Raw genomic sequence first — 17,255 nt, forward strand, 5'->3', positions numbered from 1 at the left:
AGTCAATATTTATTGAGCACTAAGTATGTGCCACATGCTGTGTTAAACACTTTAAATGTCTTCAGTCATTTACTCCTTCCAGCAGCCCTGAGAAGTGGATACTAGTATAATTATCCCCATTTTCCAGATAACGAAACAGAGGAATAGTGAAGTTAACCAACCAGCCTAAAATCACACAGCTCTTGAACAAGCCAAGCTGAGAATCCAGTGCAGACCAGCCCAACTCCAGAGCCCATCTTCTTTCTTTTTTAATATTTACTTATTTATTTATTTTGGCTGCGCCGGCTCTTCGTTGTGGCACGCGGGATCTTCGTTGCGGCATGTGGACTCTTAGTTGCGGCATGTGGGATCTAGTTCCCTGACCAGGGATCGAACCCGGGCCCCCTGCGTTGGGAGCTCAGAGTCTTAGCCACTGGACCACCAGGGACGTCCCCCAGAGCCTATCTTCTAAGTCGCCAACCTCCTTCCACTGTGCTGGGACTATACTTTCCCATCTTCCCCAACAATCCTTTGATCCCCACATTCCCTCTAGTCCTTTCCATAAGTCAGGCTTTTCCTTCGAAACTAAATTTTTTTTTAATTTATTTTTTACTGAAGTATAGTTGAATTACGATGTTGTGTTAATTACTGCTGTACAACAAAGTGACTCATATACATTCTTTTTCATATTCTTTTCCATTATGGTTTATCACAGGATATTGAATATAGTTCCTTGTGCCCTACAGTAGGACCTTGTTGTTTATCCATCCTATATATACCAGCCTTCGAAACTACATTTCTTAAAAGACTGTTTCCATCACCCAGGTTCTGCTTCTTCCCTTGGGAGGGGGGAGGGGCATGAGGAAAGACACTGACATCTGCCCTGTCACTTAGTTCAATGGACCCTTTTTTTGCCCTTGTTCCTCCACCTCTGTCTATGTGACGGATGTAACTGGAGACCATCTCCTTCTCAGACTTCTTCGTGGGCTCCTCAAGCTTTTATTTGCCAGAGTCCCCAGTTCTTCTGTTCTGACTCTATCACCTTTGGGGAACTCGTCCACTTCCACTGCTTCAGCTATGACCTGTTACGGGTAGAATTGTGTCCCCCAAAAGATACGTTGAAACCCCAACCCCTGGTACCTGTGAATGTGACCTTATTTGGAAATAAGGTCTTTGCAGATGAAATGAAATCAAGATGAAGTCATTGGGCTAGGCCCTAATCCATATGACTGGTGTCCTTATAAGAGGAAACTACCACGTAAAGACAGACACATAGGGACAATGCCAGGCGATAACAGAGCAGAGACGGAAGTGCTACAGCTGCAATCCAAGGAGTGCCTGGGCTACCAGAAGCTGAAAGAGGCAAGGAAGGATTCTCTTTTCAAGACTTGGAAGAGAGGGTAGTCCTGCCAACATCTTGATTTCAGACTTCTATCCTATAGAACTGTAAGAATAAGTTTCTGTAGTTTTCAGCACCAAGTTTGTGACACTTTGTTACAGCAGCCCTAGGAAACCAATAAACAACCCAAACACAGATGACTATGCCGCCAGTCTATGCCGCTAGCCCAGACCACCCTCCTGAGCTCCAGATCTGTGATGCCCAGCTGCCAACTGGAACTCTCCAGGGTCCCCTGTCTCGGGAAAGGGCTCCAGCATATCTGGCTGTGGTGATATGCACTCTGCTGTGCTTACCTGTTTCACGCCCTCAGCATTTCTCACCTGCATCCTCTAGAATTGCCCCCCTCCCATCCACTTTTCACGAAGTACCCCACAAGCAGAATAGCTTCCCAGTCATTCTGTCCTAACCCTGGCTTTATTTCCACTATAGTATTTATCAGTACCTGATATTTTCTTGTTTTTAATGTATATAAGCTTGGGTTCTTGGCTCTCTTCTTCACTGCTGTATTCTAAGCATCTAAAACTGTACCTGGCATCTGGTAAGTGGCCAGTAAAGAGTTGACTGAATGAAAGAAGAAAGCCAGAAAGATCTTTCTAAAATGCTTTTTTTTTTTTTCTCAGTACAGATCTGTCATCACAGAAAGTTCTAGCAGACAGCTCTGTTACACAACACTCTCTTTCAACCTCAACTTCCATGATACTAAATCTGTTCTCAAAGTTCCAGGGATTCCCTGTTTGAATTAACTTCACTGACATTTATTGAGTACCTTCCTCCGACCATGTGGTGGGGAAGGCAGGGTGGATGGAATGGTCACCACAGTGCTCCTTAGCAACTCTGTGTGTCTTCTAAAAATAGTTCAGGTGGGGAATTCCCTGGCGGTCCAGTGCTTAGGACTCTGGACTTTCACTGCGGGGAGGCTGGGTTCGATCCCTGGTCAGGGAACTAAGATCTCATAAGCCAGGCGGCGCAGCCAATAAATAAATAAATAAATACATACATAAACAAATAAAAATAGTTCAGGTAGTTAACAATAAAATATGCCTGTTCATTTATTTCTTCAACAAGCATTTAATGAGCACTTTCTGTGCGCCAAGGTGCTATAAAATGTGCTGGGAAGACACTTATTCAGTGCTGAATAAGATACTCCCTGCCCTCACACCACTTACAGTCTAGTAAAGGAGGTGATGAAATAAGTCAACAGATATACATGATAATAACAGATGTAATCAAAGCCATGAAGGAAATGCACAGATTGATATGATGAAGAATAGGAGGCTGTAAGAGGATAATCTAGAATTAGGCCATCAGGAAGACACTGCTAGGAGGTGTGTCACAGTTTATGCTGTGACCTGAAGGATGAGAAGAAGACAACCAAATGTTGGGATTAGAGAAGAGAGTTCCAGGCACCTGAAAAAAAAATTAGTGCAAAGGCTCTGACGCAGAAAAGACATGAGCCTATCAGAGGAAAATGTTTAGTGAACAAGGTGGAGGATGAGATAGGGCCAGATTAGCCAACGCTTTGGAACCTGGATTTTATCCTAAGAGTGATGGGAAGTCTTTGAAGGGTTTTATTTTTATTTATTTATTTAAAATTTAAAATAAATAAATAAATTTATTTATTTGGCTGCATTGGGTCTTCGTTGCGGTGCGCGGGCTTCTCATTGCAGTGGCTTCTCATTGCAGTGGCTTCTCTTGTTTCAGAGCATGGGCTCTAGGCATGCGGCTTCAGTAGTGGCAGCACGCAGGCTCAGTGGTTGTGGCGCACGGGCTTAGTTGCTCCACGGCATGTGGGATCTTCGCGGACCAGGGCTCGAACCCCTGTCCCCTGCATTGGCAGATGGATTGTTAACCACTGCGCCAGCAGGGAAGTCCCCTTTCAAGGGTTTTAAAAGGGGGAATGAGTGATATGGTCTAATTTATTATTTTCTAATAAACTTTATTTTTTTTAATTAAAAAAAATTTTTTTGGCCACACTGCATGGCTTGTGGGATCTTAGTTCCCTGACCAGGGGTCCAACCTGCGCCCTCGGCAGTGAAAGCACCGAGTCCTAACCCCTGGACCACCAGGGAATTCCCAAAACTTTATTTTTTAAAGCAGTTTTAGGTTCACAGCAAAATTAAGTGGATGATACAGAGATTTCTCGTATACCCTCTGCCCCCGTGCACGCACAGCCTGCTCTACTTGACTTATGTTTTAAAAGTATTACTTGGCTGCTCTGGGGAAAATAAACTGGAGGGAGGCAGAGGTGATGGGGCCGCGGATTAGTGAGGATGGAGAGAAGTGGACGAGCTTGAAGTACGTTTTGGAAGTAGGGTCTGCAGGGCTTGGTGGTGGACTGGATGTGGCGGTGAGAGAAAAGGAATCACGGAATCTAGGTTTTTAGCTTGAACGTGGGCAGATGCTGATGCTATTTATTTCCACGAGAAACCCTAGAAGAGGAACACAGTCAGGAGCTTGGTTTGGGGCTTGTTTGAAACATCCAAGAAGAGGGCTCAGGCAGGCAGTTGGAGGGATCAGTCTGCGGCTCAGGAGAAAGTTGAGGCTGGAGCCCCGCGCAGATGGGATTTACAGCCCTAGGTCAGGCTGAGCTCCCTATGAAGTAAGTGTTGAGCTCTCTATTGTCACAGATGAGGAGATAGTCCCAGAGAGGCTAAGTGACTGGGCCAGAGTGATGCTGAGAACTTCGCCTCTGTACACGGGTACCGAATTGAATCTCGGAGACAGGGTTTTGGGTGAAGTAGAAAAGCATAGCCTTATGGCTTTGCCAGGCAAAGGGGGACACAGCGGGCTCATGCCTCTCAGAATTGTGTGTCCCAACCCATGAGGAATTGGTGAGGAGTTTTTATAGCAATGGTTCAAGTGTAGGGTTGCTGATAAGATTAGAGTGTGTGCAGGGCCTGCACTCCTTTAATCTTGTCTCAGGTGGTCTCCTAATTTTTTCTTTTTTTTTTTTTTTTTTGCCTGGCATGCGGGATCTTAGTTCCCCGACCAGGGATTGAACCTGCACCCCCTGCAGGAGTCTTAACCACTGGACCAGGGAAGTCCCTGGTTTCCTAATCCTGATGAACTTCTCTGGTTCCTTTAATGCTGCCTCAGGTGGTTTCTTGGCTGGTCCTCCCTTGTCTCTGTCTGCATCCTCTCCCTTCCCGACTACCAACTGTTTGAATCTGCCCTTTGGAACCCAGGGAAGGCCATGGAGGCTGGAGTCTGTTCCCTACAAACAAGAAATGGGACAGAAAGGCTTCCGTGCCTAGGAGCCCCACAGGGTTCTGCTCGGTTTCAAAAGCTACACAATGTGAGTGGCCCAGGAGTGGGAAGGGCATGACTGTGTTGGGAGGTGCAGGAGGCCTGCAGAGGCTCTGGCGAGGAACAGCTGGGATGGGGAGGTTGGAACCTAAATCCGGCAGGCCTCAAATCCAGGCAAAAATCCTGTCCTGAATCCAGAGGCACCTGAATGATGTCTAAAGCGCTTTACTGGGTTCTTCTCAGTGGAATTGACTCTTCCCAGAGGACTAACCCCTTTGGTGAGGATTTAGTCCTCCCTGGCAGGCTGCAGAAGACGGTGAGGGTAGTTTGGTCAGATTAAACTCTGACATTACAGCTCAGTCTGTAATGAGCCCAAGCAGCCCCTAAGATGGGCTACGCAGATGAACTGCAGGGCAGACCTGAGGAACTTCCTCTTCAGGGTTGGCAGGAGGGGAGACTCCCCCCTCTCTAAACAGGCAGGAGATGGGCCTCAAGCAGGGGGAATCCTCTTTCTTTCTTTCTTTTTTTTAAAAATTAAATTAAATTAATTAATTAATTAATTTAGGCTGCATTGGGTCTTAGTTGTGGCACGCGGGATTTTCACTGAGGCATGCCAGATCTTTCATTGTGGCACGCGGGCTTCTCTCTAGTTGTGGTGTGTGGGTTTTCTCTTCTCTAGCTGTGGCACGCGGGTTCCAGAGCGCGTGAGCTCTGTAGTTTGCGGCACGCGGGCTCCAGTTGAGGCGTGTGAGCTCAGTAGTTGTGGCGCGAGGGCTTAGTCGCGCCTCTGGCGTATGGGATCTTACTTCCCCGACCAAGGATCCAACCCACGTCCCCTGCATTGCAAGGCGGGGAATCCTCTTTCTTGTCCAAGAAGAGGATTCCATCTCTAAAGCTGGTTTCCCCTTTGTGAAACTAGGAGTTCGTGAGTCCCACTCATCTCTGAGTTGCCCAGTCCCCTTTTCCTTCAAAGAACAAATTGGGGGCACCAGTGCCAAGAAGAGTCAGTTATTTTAAGCTGAACCGAGCATCATAAAGAGGAGGAGAGACGAACACAGGAGAGAGAAGGGCATGCAGGTCTTGGGCCTGTTTCCTGGCAGGTCAGGACAAAGTGGCTCTGATGTGTGCCCTGAGTAGACTCTTTAATCTCTAACTTCAACTCACATCTCACTGTTTTTGATTTTGTTTTGTTTCTGAGATATAATTGACATATTATATTTGTTTCAGATGTACAACATAGAGATCTGATATATGTATAGATTGCAAAATGATTATCACACTCTATCTAGTTAACATCCATCACCACACATAGTTACAATGTTTTCTTCTTCCTGTGATGAGAACTTTGAAGCTCTACTCTCTTAGCAACTTTCAAGTATACAATACAGTGTAATCAGCTATAGTCACCATGCTGTACATTACATCCTCAGGACTTTTTACTTTATAATTGGAAGTTTGTACCTTTGACCCCCTTCACCCATTTCACCCACCTGCCACATCTCACTGGTCTTTTTTTTCCATGCCACATGGCATGCAGGATCTTAGTTCCCCCACCAGGGATTGAATGCATGCCCCCTGCAGTGGAAGTTTTTTTTTTTTTCCACATTCTCAACTTTATTTCCCATCCTAGTGATGGCTCCTCTGTACAGTGTAGGAAAGGGACCCCCACCAGGGGTGCGGAGAGACAGTGTAGGCCGGACTTGACCGTCAGTGAAGGTGACGAGGATGACCAGAGACTGGCAACCACACAACAGGGAGCCAGGGGTGGCCCTTCCAAGTCTCATCAAGGACCCAGAGTGGGTTTCAGAGCCCCAAGGGCCTAACGGTGCGATCCCCAGAAGCCAAGGTCCACAAGCCATCACGGAGTGCCCAAGGCCCCAGTGAGGCCTAGAGGGCCAGGGTGTCTTTGATGAGCCTGTGCCTGGTGGTGGTGACGGAGGAGCCCAGGGTGTCGGTGACTTGGAAGGAGATCTTGTAGAGGTAGGGCTGCACGTCCCGCAAGCCCGTGTCAAACACGTTGTCCACCTCCGACTGCGAGGGCATCTTGGGCATGTACTCGTGCTGGTTAATCACCTCTACAATGTTAATGATCTTCTCGCAGAGCTTCTCACCCACCTTCTCCCGGCAGATCTGCCGCTCCCTGCAGTGGAAGTCTTAACTACTGAACCACCAGGGAAGTCCCCTCACTGGTCTTAAAACCCTCTTTCTTCTTGATTCCCGCTGAGCATCTGGCAGTTTCTCAGGCTCAGATTGCTGCCCCTCCTCATTCATTCATTCATTTATTTATTCATTCTATAAACATTCAGAGCTAGCCACGTGTCAGGCTCTGTGGTGGGTGTGGGGACTACCCCGCTCACACGGAGCTCAGCGTCTGGAGAGGGAGACAGACATATTGTCTGTAGGACAGGTGATGGGTAGGAGTGAGCACAGGAGCCGTGAGGCAGAGAAGATGCCATTCAAGTTAGCCTGGGAGTGTCAGGGTGGCATGGGCTGGAGATGAAGCCAGATCTCAGTGCTGAAAGGCACACGAGAAGTGGCCAGGTGGAGAGAGGGGAGGCAGGAATGGGATTTGGAGTGACCAAGTGACTGTGGGCGGGTGCACGGGCCCTGGACCCAGGATGCAGCAAGGGTAGCCCTGTTTGAGGATTGAGGCCCTAACCTGCCCCTTGGATCTTTCTTCTCTCAACACAGAGGCCATCTGCCCTTCACTTCCTCTCTTATACCTTGAGGTATTCTTTTTGTTTTTTTTGGCCTCTCGGCTTGCGTTCCCAACCAGGGATTGAACCCAGGGCTCCTGCAGTGGGAGCGCAGATTCCTAACCACTGGACCGCCAGGGAATTCCCCTTTGAGGTGTTCTTTTCATGGGTCTAGACCAGCCAAGAAGGGTTGATACCCAGCTAATTTTGCTTTATCCCTTGCCCACCGAGTTCCCAGACCCTCCCTCACCCTGTTGAGAGCCGATCTTTCTCCAGGTTCCTCAGCTCGGGTGTCTCCCTGCCAAAAGAACTGCTGGGTTTCCAGGCTGGGTTTGGCCCCTCTGGGTGCTCACTCAGCCCCCACGTGCCTTGCCGTCGGCCGCATGGCTCTGCTCTGCAGTTGCCTGGCTACCTTTTTTAAAAAATATATTTATGGCCTTCCCTGGTGGCGCAGTGGTTGAGAGTCTGCCTGCCAATGCAGGGGACACGGGTTCGAGCCCTGGCCTGGGAGGATCCCACATGCCGCGGAGCAGCTAGGCCCTTGAGCCACAATTACTGAGCCTGCGCGTCTGGAGCCTGTGCTCCACAACAGGAGAGGCCGCGACAGTGAGAGGCCCGCGCACCGCGATGAAGAGTGGCCCCTGCTCGCCGCAACTAGAGAGAGCCCTCGCACAGAAACGAAGACCTGACACAGCCAAAAATAAATAAATAAATAAAAATTTAAAAAAATATATATATTTATTTATTTGGTTGCACGGGATCTTAGTTGCGGAAGGTGGGCTCCTTAGTTGTGGCATGCAAACTTTTAATCGTGGCATGCATGTGGGATCTAGTTCCCTGACCAGGGATTGAACCTGGGCCCCCTGCATTGGGGGTGTGGAGTCTTAGCCACTGTGCCACCAGGGAAGTCCCCTGGCTACCTCTTCAGTCTGACCACAGGGCTTGGCCCAGAGCGAGCCTCAGTTTCTACCTGGAGAGTGAATGACTGAGCAAACGAATGATCTAATGCTCTAGAGTCATTTGTGATGGGCTCATTGTGTTTCCTTCCTCTGTGAGCTGGGTCCCTATTCCGTCCTCAGACCTATTCCCTACTTGCTTGGTCCAGTTTCTAAGAAACTTTCTGACTTCTCTCCCTAGCACCTGGGTTCCGCAAGGCCTCTGGGAATGGGGGGTGGGGAGAACTCCTGGGCCTTTCCTCCAGGCCCAGAACCACTCCAGTCTCATTCTTCTCCATCTCCACCCTCTTTTTCTTAACTTCCACAGAAGCAAGGTCAAAATCACGGAAGATCCCTCAGGCATTTTCTCAGGGCTTCTCCTCCTACTCTCATACCAACTGCCGTTCATAAACCCATCAGTCATTGGTGATAGACAGGGACTGGCCTGAGCACACGGGCTAATGTTATACATTTGTTTATTATCTGATAATCTCTTCCTCCCAACTGTGGGTCAGGGACCATAGTGCTAATCTCACCACTCTTGTATCCCAAGTATCTGGCACTTAATGGACTCAGTAAATATGAACTGAATGAATGGATGACTGAGTGAAGGCAGTCAAGGTTTCTCCTCTGATCCCAGCAGCTGAGTGCTGTAAGAGCGGGTCCAAGAACGCCCGGCCCCCTCACCCACACCTAAGCGTTACCATTTTCTCATCCTCAAGCTTCACTTCGTCTGTTTGACTTTTTTTTTTTTAACTTTGTTTTGTTTTGTTTTGGCCGCACCACGCAGCATGTGGGAGCTTAGATCCTCCCTCCACCAGGAATCGAACCCACGCCCTCGACAGTGAAAGCACAGAGTCCTAACTCCTGGACCGCCAGGGAATTCCCAACAACACATTTTTAAAGTAACAGCTTTACCAAGATATAATTCACATACTATACAATTTAATTATTTAAAGTGTACAATTCAATGTTTTTTAATATCTGAAGAGGGCAACCATCACTCCAATCAATTTTAGAACATTTTCATCATCCTAAAAGACACCCTTTGCCCCTTCCCCCATAGTCATTAGCAGTCTCTCTCCATGTCTTCATTTCTCCCTAACCCCTAAGCACTAGGCAACTACTCTCTACTTTCTGTCTCTATGGATTTGCCTATTCTGGACATTTCATGTAAATGGAATTACACACTACTGTATGTGATCTTTTGTGACTGACTTTTTTTTTTTTTTAATAAATTTATTTATTTATTTATTTTTGGCTGCATTGGGTCTTCATTGCTGCGCATGGGCTTTCTCTAGTTGCGGCGAGCGGGGGCTACTCTTCGTTGCGGTGTGCGGGCTTCTCATTGCAGTGGCTTCTCGTTGCGGAGCACGGGCTCTAGGTGCGTGGGCTTCAGTAGTTGTGGCTCGCGGGCTCTAGAGCTCAGGCTCAGTAGTTGTGGCGCTTGGGCTTAGTTGCTCCCCAGCATGTGGGATCTTCCCGGACCAGGGCTCGAACCCGTGTCCCCTGCATTGGCAGGCGGATTCTTAACTACTGCGCCACCAGGGAAGCCCGTGACTGACTTTTACTTAGCATATGTTTCATGGTTCATCCATGTTGTAGCATGTACCCAGTACTTCAATCCTTTTTATTGTTGAATAATATTTCATTGTATAGATATACTATATTTTATTTATCCCTTCATCAGTTGATGGACATTTGAGTAGTTTCTACTTTTTGGCTATTATGAATAATGCTGCTTTGAACATTCGTGTACAAGAGTTTTTATTTTTTATTTTTTTTAATTAAAAAAAATTTTAAATTAATTTATTTATTCACCTATTTATTTATTTGGCTGCCTTGGGTCTTTGTTGCTGCACACGGGCTTTCTCTAGTTGCGGCGAGCGGGGGCTACTCCTCGTCGCAGTGCGCGGGCTTCTCATTGCAGTGGCTTCTCTTGTTGCGGAGCACGGGCTCTAGGCGTGGGGGCTTCAGTAGTTGTGGCACGCATGCTCAGTAGTTGTGGCCCGCGAGCTCTAGAGCGCAAGCTCAGTAGTTGTGGCACACGGGCTTAGTTGCTCTGCGGCATGTGGGATCTTCCCCGACCAGGGCTCGAACCCATGTCCCCTGCGTTGGCAGGCGGATTCTTAACCACTGCGCCACCAGGGAAGTCCAAGAGTTTTTAAATTGAGGGTGAAATTCACATAACATAAAACTAAACATTTTAAATAAACAATTCAGTGGTATTTAGTACATTCACATGTTGTGCAACCACCACCTCTAATTCCAAAACATTTCATCACTCTTAAAATAAAACCCCATGACCATTAAGCGGTTACTTCCCATTCCCCTCCCTTTTAGCACCTGGTGACCACCAGCTTGCTTTTTGTTTCTGTGGATTTACCTAGTCTGGATATCTCATATCAATGTAATCATAGACTATGTGACCTATTTTTGTTTGGCTTCTTTCACTTATCATAATGTTTTCAAAGTTCATCTAGTTGTGGTATGCATTTATACTTCATTCCTTTGTGTGATTAATACTCCATTACATGTGTATACTACAATTGTTTATTCATTCATCTGTTGATGGATGTTTGGGTTGTTTCCACCTTTTGACTAGTATGAGTAGCGCTCTCTAAATATTTGTGTGCAAGGATTTGAGTACCTGTTTTTAATTTTGGGGGGTGGGTATATACTTAGGAGTGGAATTGTTGGGTCATTTGGACAATACATCTTTGAGAAGAGCATGAATTGGACTTTCAAACAATGCACCCAGGAAGTTTGTTTTCCCCAAAGGAAATGGCAGAAACTTAAGAAAATTGAGTGGGAGGAGCTGGGGGTGATAGTATAATGTGCTACATAAATGTATTAATTCAAGCTAGTGTTTGCAGTTCACATCCATCATGTCACATCTTAAACAAGAACCAGATTTAGGATTTTGGATTCCAAGTCCAGCTATTGAGCTGCTTGTCTTGTTCCACAATACTGTTGTCAACCTAGCTTACTGAAGCAAACAAGGTAGCTATGAAGGTAATGCTGAAAACCTAGGAACTAGAGGAAGACTACAAAGTTTCAGGAAAAGCAGCGCCTTTCTTCCCTAGAACGAGGGCCAGGGAAATTCATTCCGAGAGATAGTTTGTTTCTGGTTTCATGGTCACTTCCCATGATTTAGAGAATGTCAGTGTAATTTGATACACCACTCTTCTTTATAGAGAATTTTTTCTAAAGGTGCTCGTAGACAACTGTCTTGGAGACCGCAAAGAACAGTTGTGGGGCAAACAGAAACGCCATGTAAATCTCTTTATTTTAGGATTCAGAAGTAGAACGGCCTCTATGGAAGCCATAGAGACCAATATGGACCGAGGGTTTAAACAAGATGGTGGCTGGGACAGGACCGCTCTATCTTTCTGGGTGAAACTCTATGGCAGAGCAGAGTCGCACAGTTCAGAGAAGTGAAGCTGAGATGGGTGGTAACCCGACCACACTAGCGCGCTGTTAAGAGTGGAGCGTAAAGAGCTCTCTCGCGCATGTGTGGAACCGGGGGAAGGGGGAAGCGGGGAAATGGGTTTTGAGACCAAGGACCCACCCCACAGTACAAGTTTTCTGAAACGTGTGAGTCTTAAGCCCAGCTAAAGTCGAGGTGGGGCGTTTCCTAAGGCGCATGCGTTCTAGACGACACCAGCAGTACAGTGGCGTGGTCTTTTCAACGCCTGGCGTACAGACGACGTCTGAAGTGGAAGGGGCGGTCAGGACTCCCAAAACGCATGCGCTTTGAGGCCGAGGCGTTTCCTTCAGAGGGTGTGGAGTGCAGGGCTCCTTATTGCGCAGGCGCAAGAACTGTCCGGTAGGGCTGGTGGTCTAACACGGGGATGGAATAGGAGGTTGAAGGGAGTAAAAAACCGGATGCGCCTGCGCGTTGTCTACTGGTGGGACGAACTCAGGATTTGTGAGGGGCGGGGTCACGGATGCGCGTCATTGGATGGGTAGGTGGGAGGGAGGGTGGAGAGCCGGGAGAATCTGTGCGCTTGCGCAGTGCGGGGGTGGAGGGCGGAGGAGATAGATAGCACGCTTGCGCGGCTGTCACAGGGCTGCTTGGTTGGTCAGTGGGGAGTCGGCGCCTGCGTACTAAGACCCGTGTGCAGCAGCGGCGGCGGCGGTAGAGGCGGCGGCGGCGGCGGCAGCGGGCTCTGAGGCAGCGGTTGGGCTCGCCGCGAGTGAACGGGGTCGAGTCAGTGCATTCGCGCGAGGTGAGAGCGGGCAGGGCGCGCGTGCGCGGAACCTTGGCTTGGGCCTGGGAGTAGAGATGGAACTGCGCGAGGGTCGGGGAGGGGGCAGAGGGGAGCGGCGGCCGCCGCCGCCGCACGAGATTCGGTCTGCGAGCGGCGCGAGATGCGGAGAGGCTCGGGCGCGCGACCCGGTTGGCGCGCGGGGTGACGGTTGGGGCTGGCCCGGTGACGTTGGAGCGACGCAGGGCGGGGGACGGCGAGTCGCGAGGCCGCCACGCGGGAAAGGCCGCCGGGCGGCCAAGCTGGGGCGAGGGCCGGGGGCAAGATCGGCCCGCCGGGGTAAGGGTACCTGGGACGTTGAGAACCGGGCGCCGCGCGGCCACGTGAGGTGGGGGAGGGGGCTGTTCGGTGAGAGGGCATGTGGAGGGGGGGTTGGCGGCCGGCGGGGGGGAGGGGAGGCTGCGTGGCTCCGGCCTGGCGCGGCCTTTGGGGAGGGGGCGGCGGCAGTACCGGAAGTGCCCTCTATGAGAGGCTGCCCTTGGGGTCGGAGGCCGCATGGCTGGACGTGGACGGGGGCCGCATGGCAGCGCGGGGACCCCTCCCCCCAGGTCCCGGCCACCGGAAGCCCCGGGCGGCCACATGGTGGGCGGGAGCCGGCAACCCCCAGCGCAGAGAGAGGTGGTCCTTGCGGGCGCCTAAGGGAGTTTGGAATTTTGAGGAGTGGGAGAAGCCCGAGGCCCGGATCTTGATCACCTCGGTGAGCTCGCTGTGGGCATACGTTAGCGCTCCCCCACTTCATGGGCCCCTGGAGCTTTCTCCCCAATCTTCCTGTGAAGTGAGGTCGCCAGCCAGGTGTAAGTGGCATTTGTCCGTGCTGGGACGCCAGAGAAAGTGGGAAACCGAGGGCGATTGGACGGGAGCCCAACTCTTCTCTGTCGTCCCGACAGCGCCTTAAAGTCCCGGGCAGATGAGTTACCCGCTTTGATAGGTGCTCTTCACCTTGTCACTGTCTTTCTCGTTGTGTCTGATTTGGGAGTTCCTGGTTTTAGGGTCCTTAACTCTGCTAGCCTAGTATAATTTACACTACTCACTAACTACTACCAGCCTTTTGCTTTCATCTTATTGTCATTCACCACTCCCCACTCTCCCACTTTCTACTGACTGTACAGGCCCGGCCTGAAAAGCCGACAGGACCGGTGCATCCTGGGAAAAGTGGGAGGGCCCTTGAGGAGAGGCTGGGTTCCTGGGTTCCCTTTGGGAAAGCAGAGGTGTTTGGCAGGGAGATCAGTTAGAAAACAACTTTACTTTCTCCCCCTCGGCTGCGTCTGCAAATGTATGTTGGAGAGGCGGGAATCCCCCAAAGAGGCCTTGTGGTTTCCTGTACCAGTGACTGGCTCGTGTGTGGATAGGGTGGGGGGGTGTAACAGAGACGGGTGGGGCTCCCTGTCCTCCGGTCTCCACCCCTCCCCCCCCACATTAGCCCCGCCCTTTTGCTGGCTCATAGCTGCTCACCTAATTATAGCCCTGGTTATGTGTGGGGAAGAGGGGTGGTTGGTTTTCAGTGGCAAGCAACACCTGAGTCCTCCCCCTACCAGGAATTAGGCCTTTGCCCATCTCAGAGATTTGACATCCTGACTTCCGGGAGCGTTTTCTATCCCGGGCCACCCCTTTAGCTTTCATTTGGGGTGGGGAATCCTGCTTATCTCCCACTGCCACACACATAGTATTTTTGATTCCAATCAGTATTTAATCTAGGAACTTTATTTTACGTGGGTAATGGAATAAAGTGCTGGGGGGAAAATGAAGCAGTGTTTCTAGAGTAGAGTGGGATAAATCGGAGACCCTGTTAATTCTATCCTTACTGACCCTAGTTCTCTTCTTGATTCTAGTTGGAGTCGAAGCCTCTTAAAATGGCAGATGATTTGGACTTCGAGACAGGAGATGCAGGGGCCTCAGCCACCTTCCCGATGCAGTGCTCAGCATTACGTAAGAATGGCTTTGTGGTGCTCAAAGGCCGGCCATGTAAGATTGTGGAGATGTCAACCTCCAAGACTGGCAAGCACGGCCATGCCAAGGTTAGAATTTCATTTCCATATCTTGTCTTCCCCACCAGCTGTCATCAATGCTAGCCCCCTGTCTTCTTTAGCTCTTTTATTACCATCCAGTTCCTTGTGTTCAGCACTCAGCCCTGGACACCTTTTTCAACTACTACACCAGCCTTCAGCTTCTTCCTTGGTTACCCTTCTGTGCCTTGTCATCCTTGGAATCCCCCCTTTCTCCATCTTTGTGTGTCTCCAACTTCTCTTCGTGGTCCTTTATGCTCTGGCTCTTCAGCTGCTCCGTCACTTTTTCTATTTGTCCATTTGAGTCTTTGTAGGTTCTCTTTGTTTCCATCACTTTGCCCAGGATTTCTCCAATCCTAACATCCCTCGGAGGGGCTCCAGTGTACACCTCTTATTTTCCAAATTGCCGCCCCACTCTCCAGTGCCACCTCTCCCCTTGGATCTCTGATACAGCATCAGAGTGTCTCTACCTGCCCCCTCTCCTGGAGCCTCCTTGCTTCCTTAGGTCCTAACATTTTTCTTATATCCCTCCTTGTAACTTTACTTTTTCTTTTTTCTCAGAAGTTCAGCCTGATTCACCCTTGTTGAATTTCTTGTGGTTTTGTTCCCAGATCAGTTTTTTTGTCTTCTGTTGACTTGGCACATCCTGAGTTACCCCCAGATGTCTAGATCGTTCTCTGTTCTTTCTGGTTTTCTTATTTGCTAAATGCATCGCTCTTTCTGTTCTCCCCCCAAGTCCTTTTTTTCTTTTCGGCTCTCTTCTTTCTCATTCCTTCCTGTTTTCTCAGCTCTTTTCCTTCGGCCTTCCTTATTTTCCAAGTTCTCAGCCTTTTATGCTGATGTCCAAAAAACTTCTTCCAAACTTATACCTAGACTCCTCCTGCTCCCCTAGGATCTTGGTCTCTCGTTAATGTTTTGATAGCTCGAGGTAACTGGCTGCTCCAAGCCTGTCCTACAACCTTCCCTTGTGCTGTCAACTCCAGTCTCAGTGGTGGTCTTTTGGCCCCAGGCTCTTTTTAGAGGCTTTAGTGTTTCTTTCTTGAGTTGATTGGTTCAATTTCCAACTCCTCTTTGTCCTGACAACCTAGTCCGACTTCCCTCACTAGCTGGGGATAACTTGAGCCTTTATCTCCTCCATCCTAGAGTTTGGTTGGGTTTCTCTTTGATGTGATGCATGCATACAGGTCCATCTGGTTGGTATTGACATCTTTACTGGGAAGAAATATGAAGATATCTGCCCGTCAACTCATAATATGGATGTCCCCAACATCAAAAGGAACGATTTCCAGGTATGTAGATGGTCTGGATGTAGATGGGTTAGTGGTTTGTGGGAGGAAAATAGAGACTGGCCAGAAGACCTTGTGCTGAGAGAAGGGAGATTGGCAGGAGGAGAGGGTATTTGGTATTAGCAGTTTCCCACCCTAGTTTGCCCATCAGACCCTTTATCCTCAGGCTACTTGGGCCTACCTTCAGCTTCCTTCCCTGTCTGCCCCCAGCTGATTGGCATCCAGGATGGGTATCTATCACTGCTCCAAGACAGCGGGGAGGTGCGAGAGGACCTCCGTCTGCCTGAGGGAGATCTTGGCAAGGAGATTGAGCAGAAGTACGACTGTGGAGAAGAGATACTGGTATGGTGCCCCCCCTCTTTCTTTTATGCCCAGCCTTGTTCTTTGTGCTGCTTTCTCTGAGCTCAGACTTGACTATCCCCCATGCTCCCCCAGATCACGGTGCTGTCTGCCATGACAGAGGAGGCAGCTGTTGCAATCAAGGCCATGGCAAAATAACTGGCTCCCAGGTGAGTGTGGCGACACCCCTCCCCCCAGCCCCCTTCACGCACTTTGTTATCTCCATCAAAGAGCTACTTTGGTCTTAATTGACTGTGGTGCTGTTCCCCTCACCCTTTTTCCCTTTGAAGGTTTTATCCTGTCTCACCTGGTTTCTCTCTTCTACCCAGGGTGGCTGTGGTGGCAGCAGTGATCCTCCAGCCTGCAGAGGCCCCCTCCCCCAGCCTGGCCCAGCTCTGGCCTGGCCCTTGGCTGGACTCCTCCTACACAATTTATTTGACGTTTTATTTTGGTTTCCCCTACACCCTCAATCTGTCGGGGAGCCCCTGCCCTTCACCCTGCTCCCTTGGCCAGGAGTGAGTGAACCACGGCCTTGGTGAAGCTGCCCTCCTCTTCTCCCCTCGCACTACAGCCCTGGTGGGGGAGACCGGGTGGGTGCTGCTTGTGGTTTAGGTTTTTTTTTTTTTTTTTTGGTTTTTTTTTTTTTTTTTTTTTTTAATTCAATCTGGAATCAGAAAGCTGTGGATTCTGGCAAATGTTCCTTGTGCCCTTCCCCCACTCATCCCTGGTCTGGTCCCTTATTCCCCAATAGCCCTTTTTCCCAAGCACCACCCCCACAGACTGGGGACCAGCCCCCTCCCCTGCCTATGTCTCTCCCCAAATCCCTTTAGATGGGAAGGGAAGAGGAGGAGAGGGGAGGGGACCTGCCCCCTCCTCAGGCATCTGGGAGGGCCCTGCCCCCATGGGCTTCACCCTTTCCTGCGGGCTCTCTCCCCGACACATTTGTTAAAAATCAAACCTGAATAAAACTACAAGTTTAATATGAAGCCCCCAACTCAGCTGCTGCTTCGAATTAAATCGGTATTTGCTGACTATAACGTCAATTTGGAAATCAAAAATAAGAGTATAGGTTGAACTCTGCCGCTGAGCTCATTACAACCA

The 17,255-nt window shown here is 49.5% G+C and overlaps 1 protein-coding gene across 2 annotated transcripts; it reads left to right on the forward strand.

The window, feature by feature from the left end:
- Nucleotides 1-12,274: 12,274 nt before the first annotated feature.
- On the forward strand, nt 12,275-17,148 carry EIF5A (eukaryotic translation initiation factor 5A). 2 transcript variants are annotated; one of them, XM_036835646.1, is made up of 6 exons: nt 12,275-12,487; nt 14,356-14,541; nt 15,714-15,818; nt 16,026-16,157; nt 16,251-16,324; nt 16,484-17,148. In XM_036835646.1, exons 2-5 carry the CDS (start codon nt 14,377-14,379, stop codon nt 16,311-16,313), a joined length of 465 nt encoding a protein of 154 aa, XP_036691541.1. In that variant the 5' UTR covers nt 12,275-12,487; nt 14,356-14,376; the 3' UTR covers nt 16,314-16,324; nt 16,484-17,148. The 2 variants fall into 2 exon arrangements, with proteins under 2 accessions (XP_036691541.1, XP_036691543.1); XM_036835648.1 differs by lacking the exon at nt 12,275-12,487 and adding an exon at nt 12,695-12,805.
- Nucleotides 17,149-17,255: the final 107 nt, after the last annotated feature.

The sequence above is a fragment of the Balaenoptera musculus genome, chromosome 20, assembly GCF_009873245.2.
Source record: "Balaenoptera musculus isolate JJ_BM4_2016_0621 chromosome 20, mBalMus1.pri.v3, whole genome shotgun sequence".
Classification (NCBI taxonomy): Eukaryota; Metazoa; Chordata; class Mammalia; order Artiodactyla; family Balaenopteridae; genus Balaenoptera; species Balaenoptera musculus.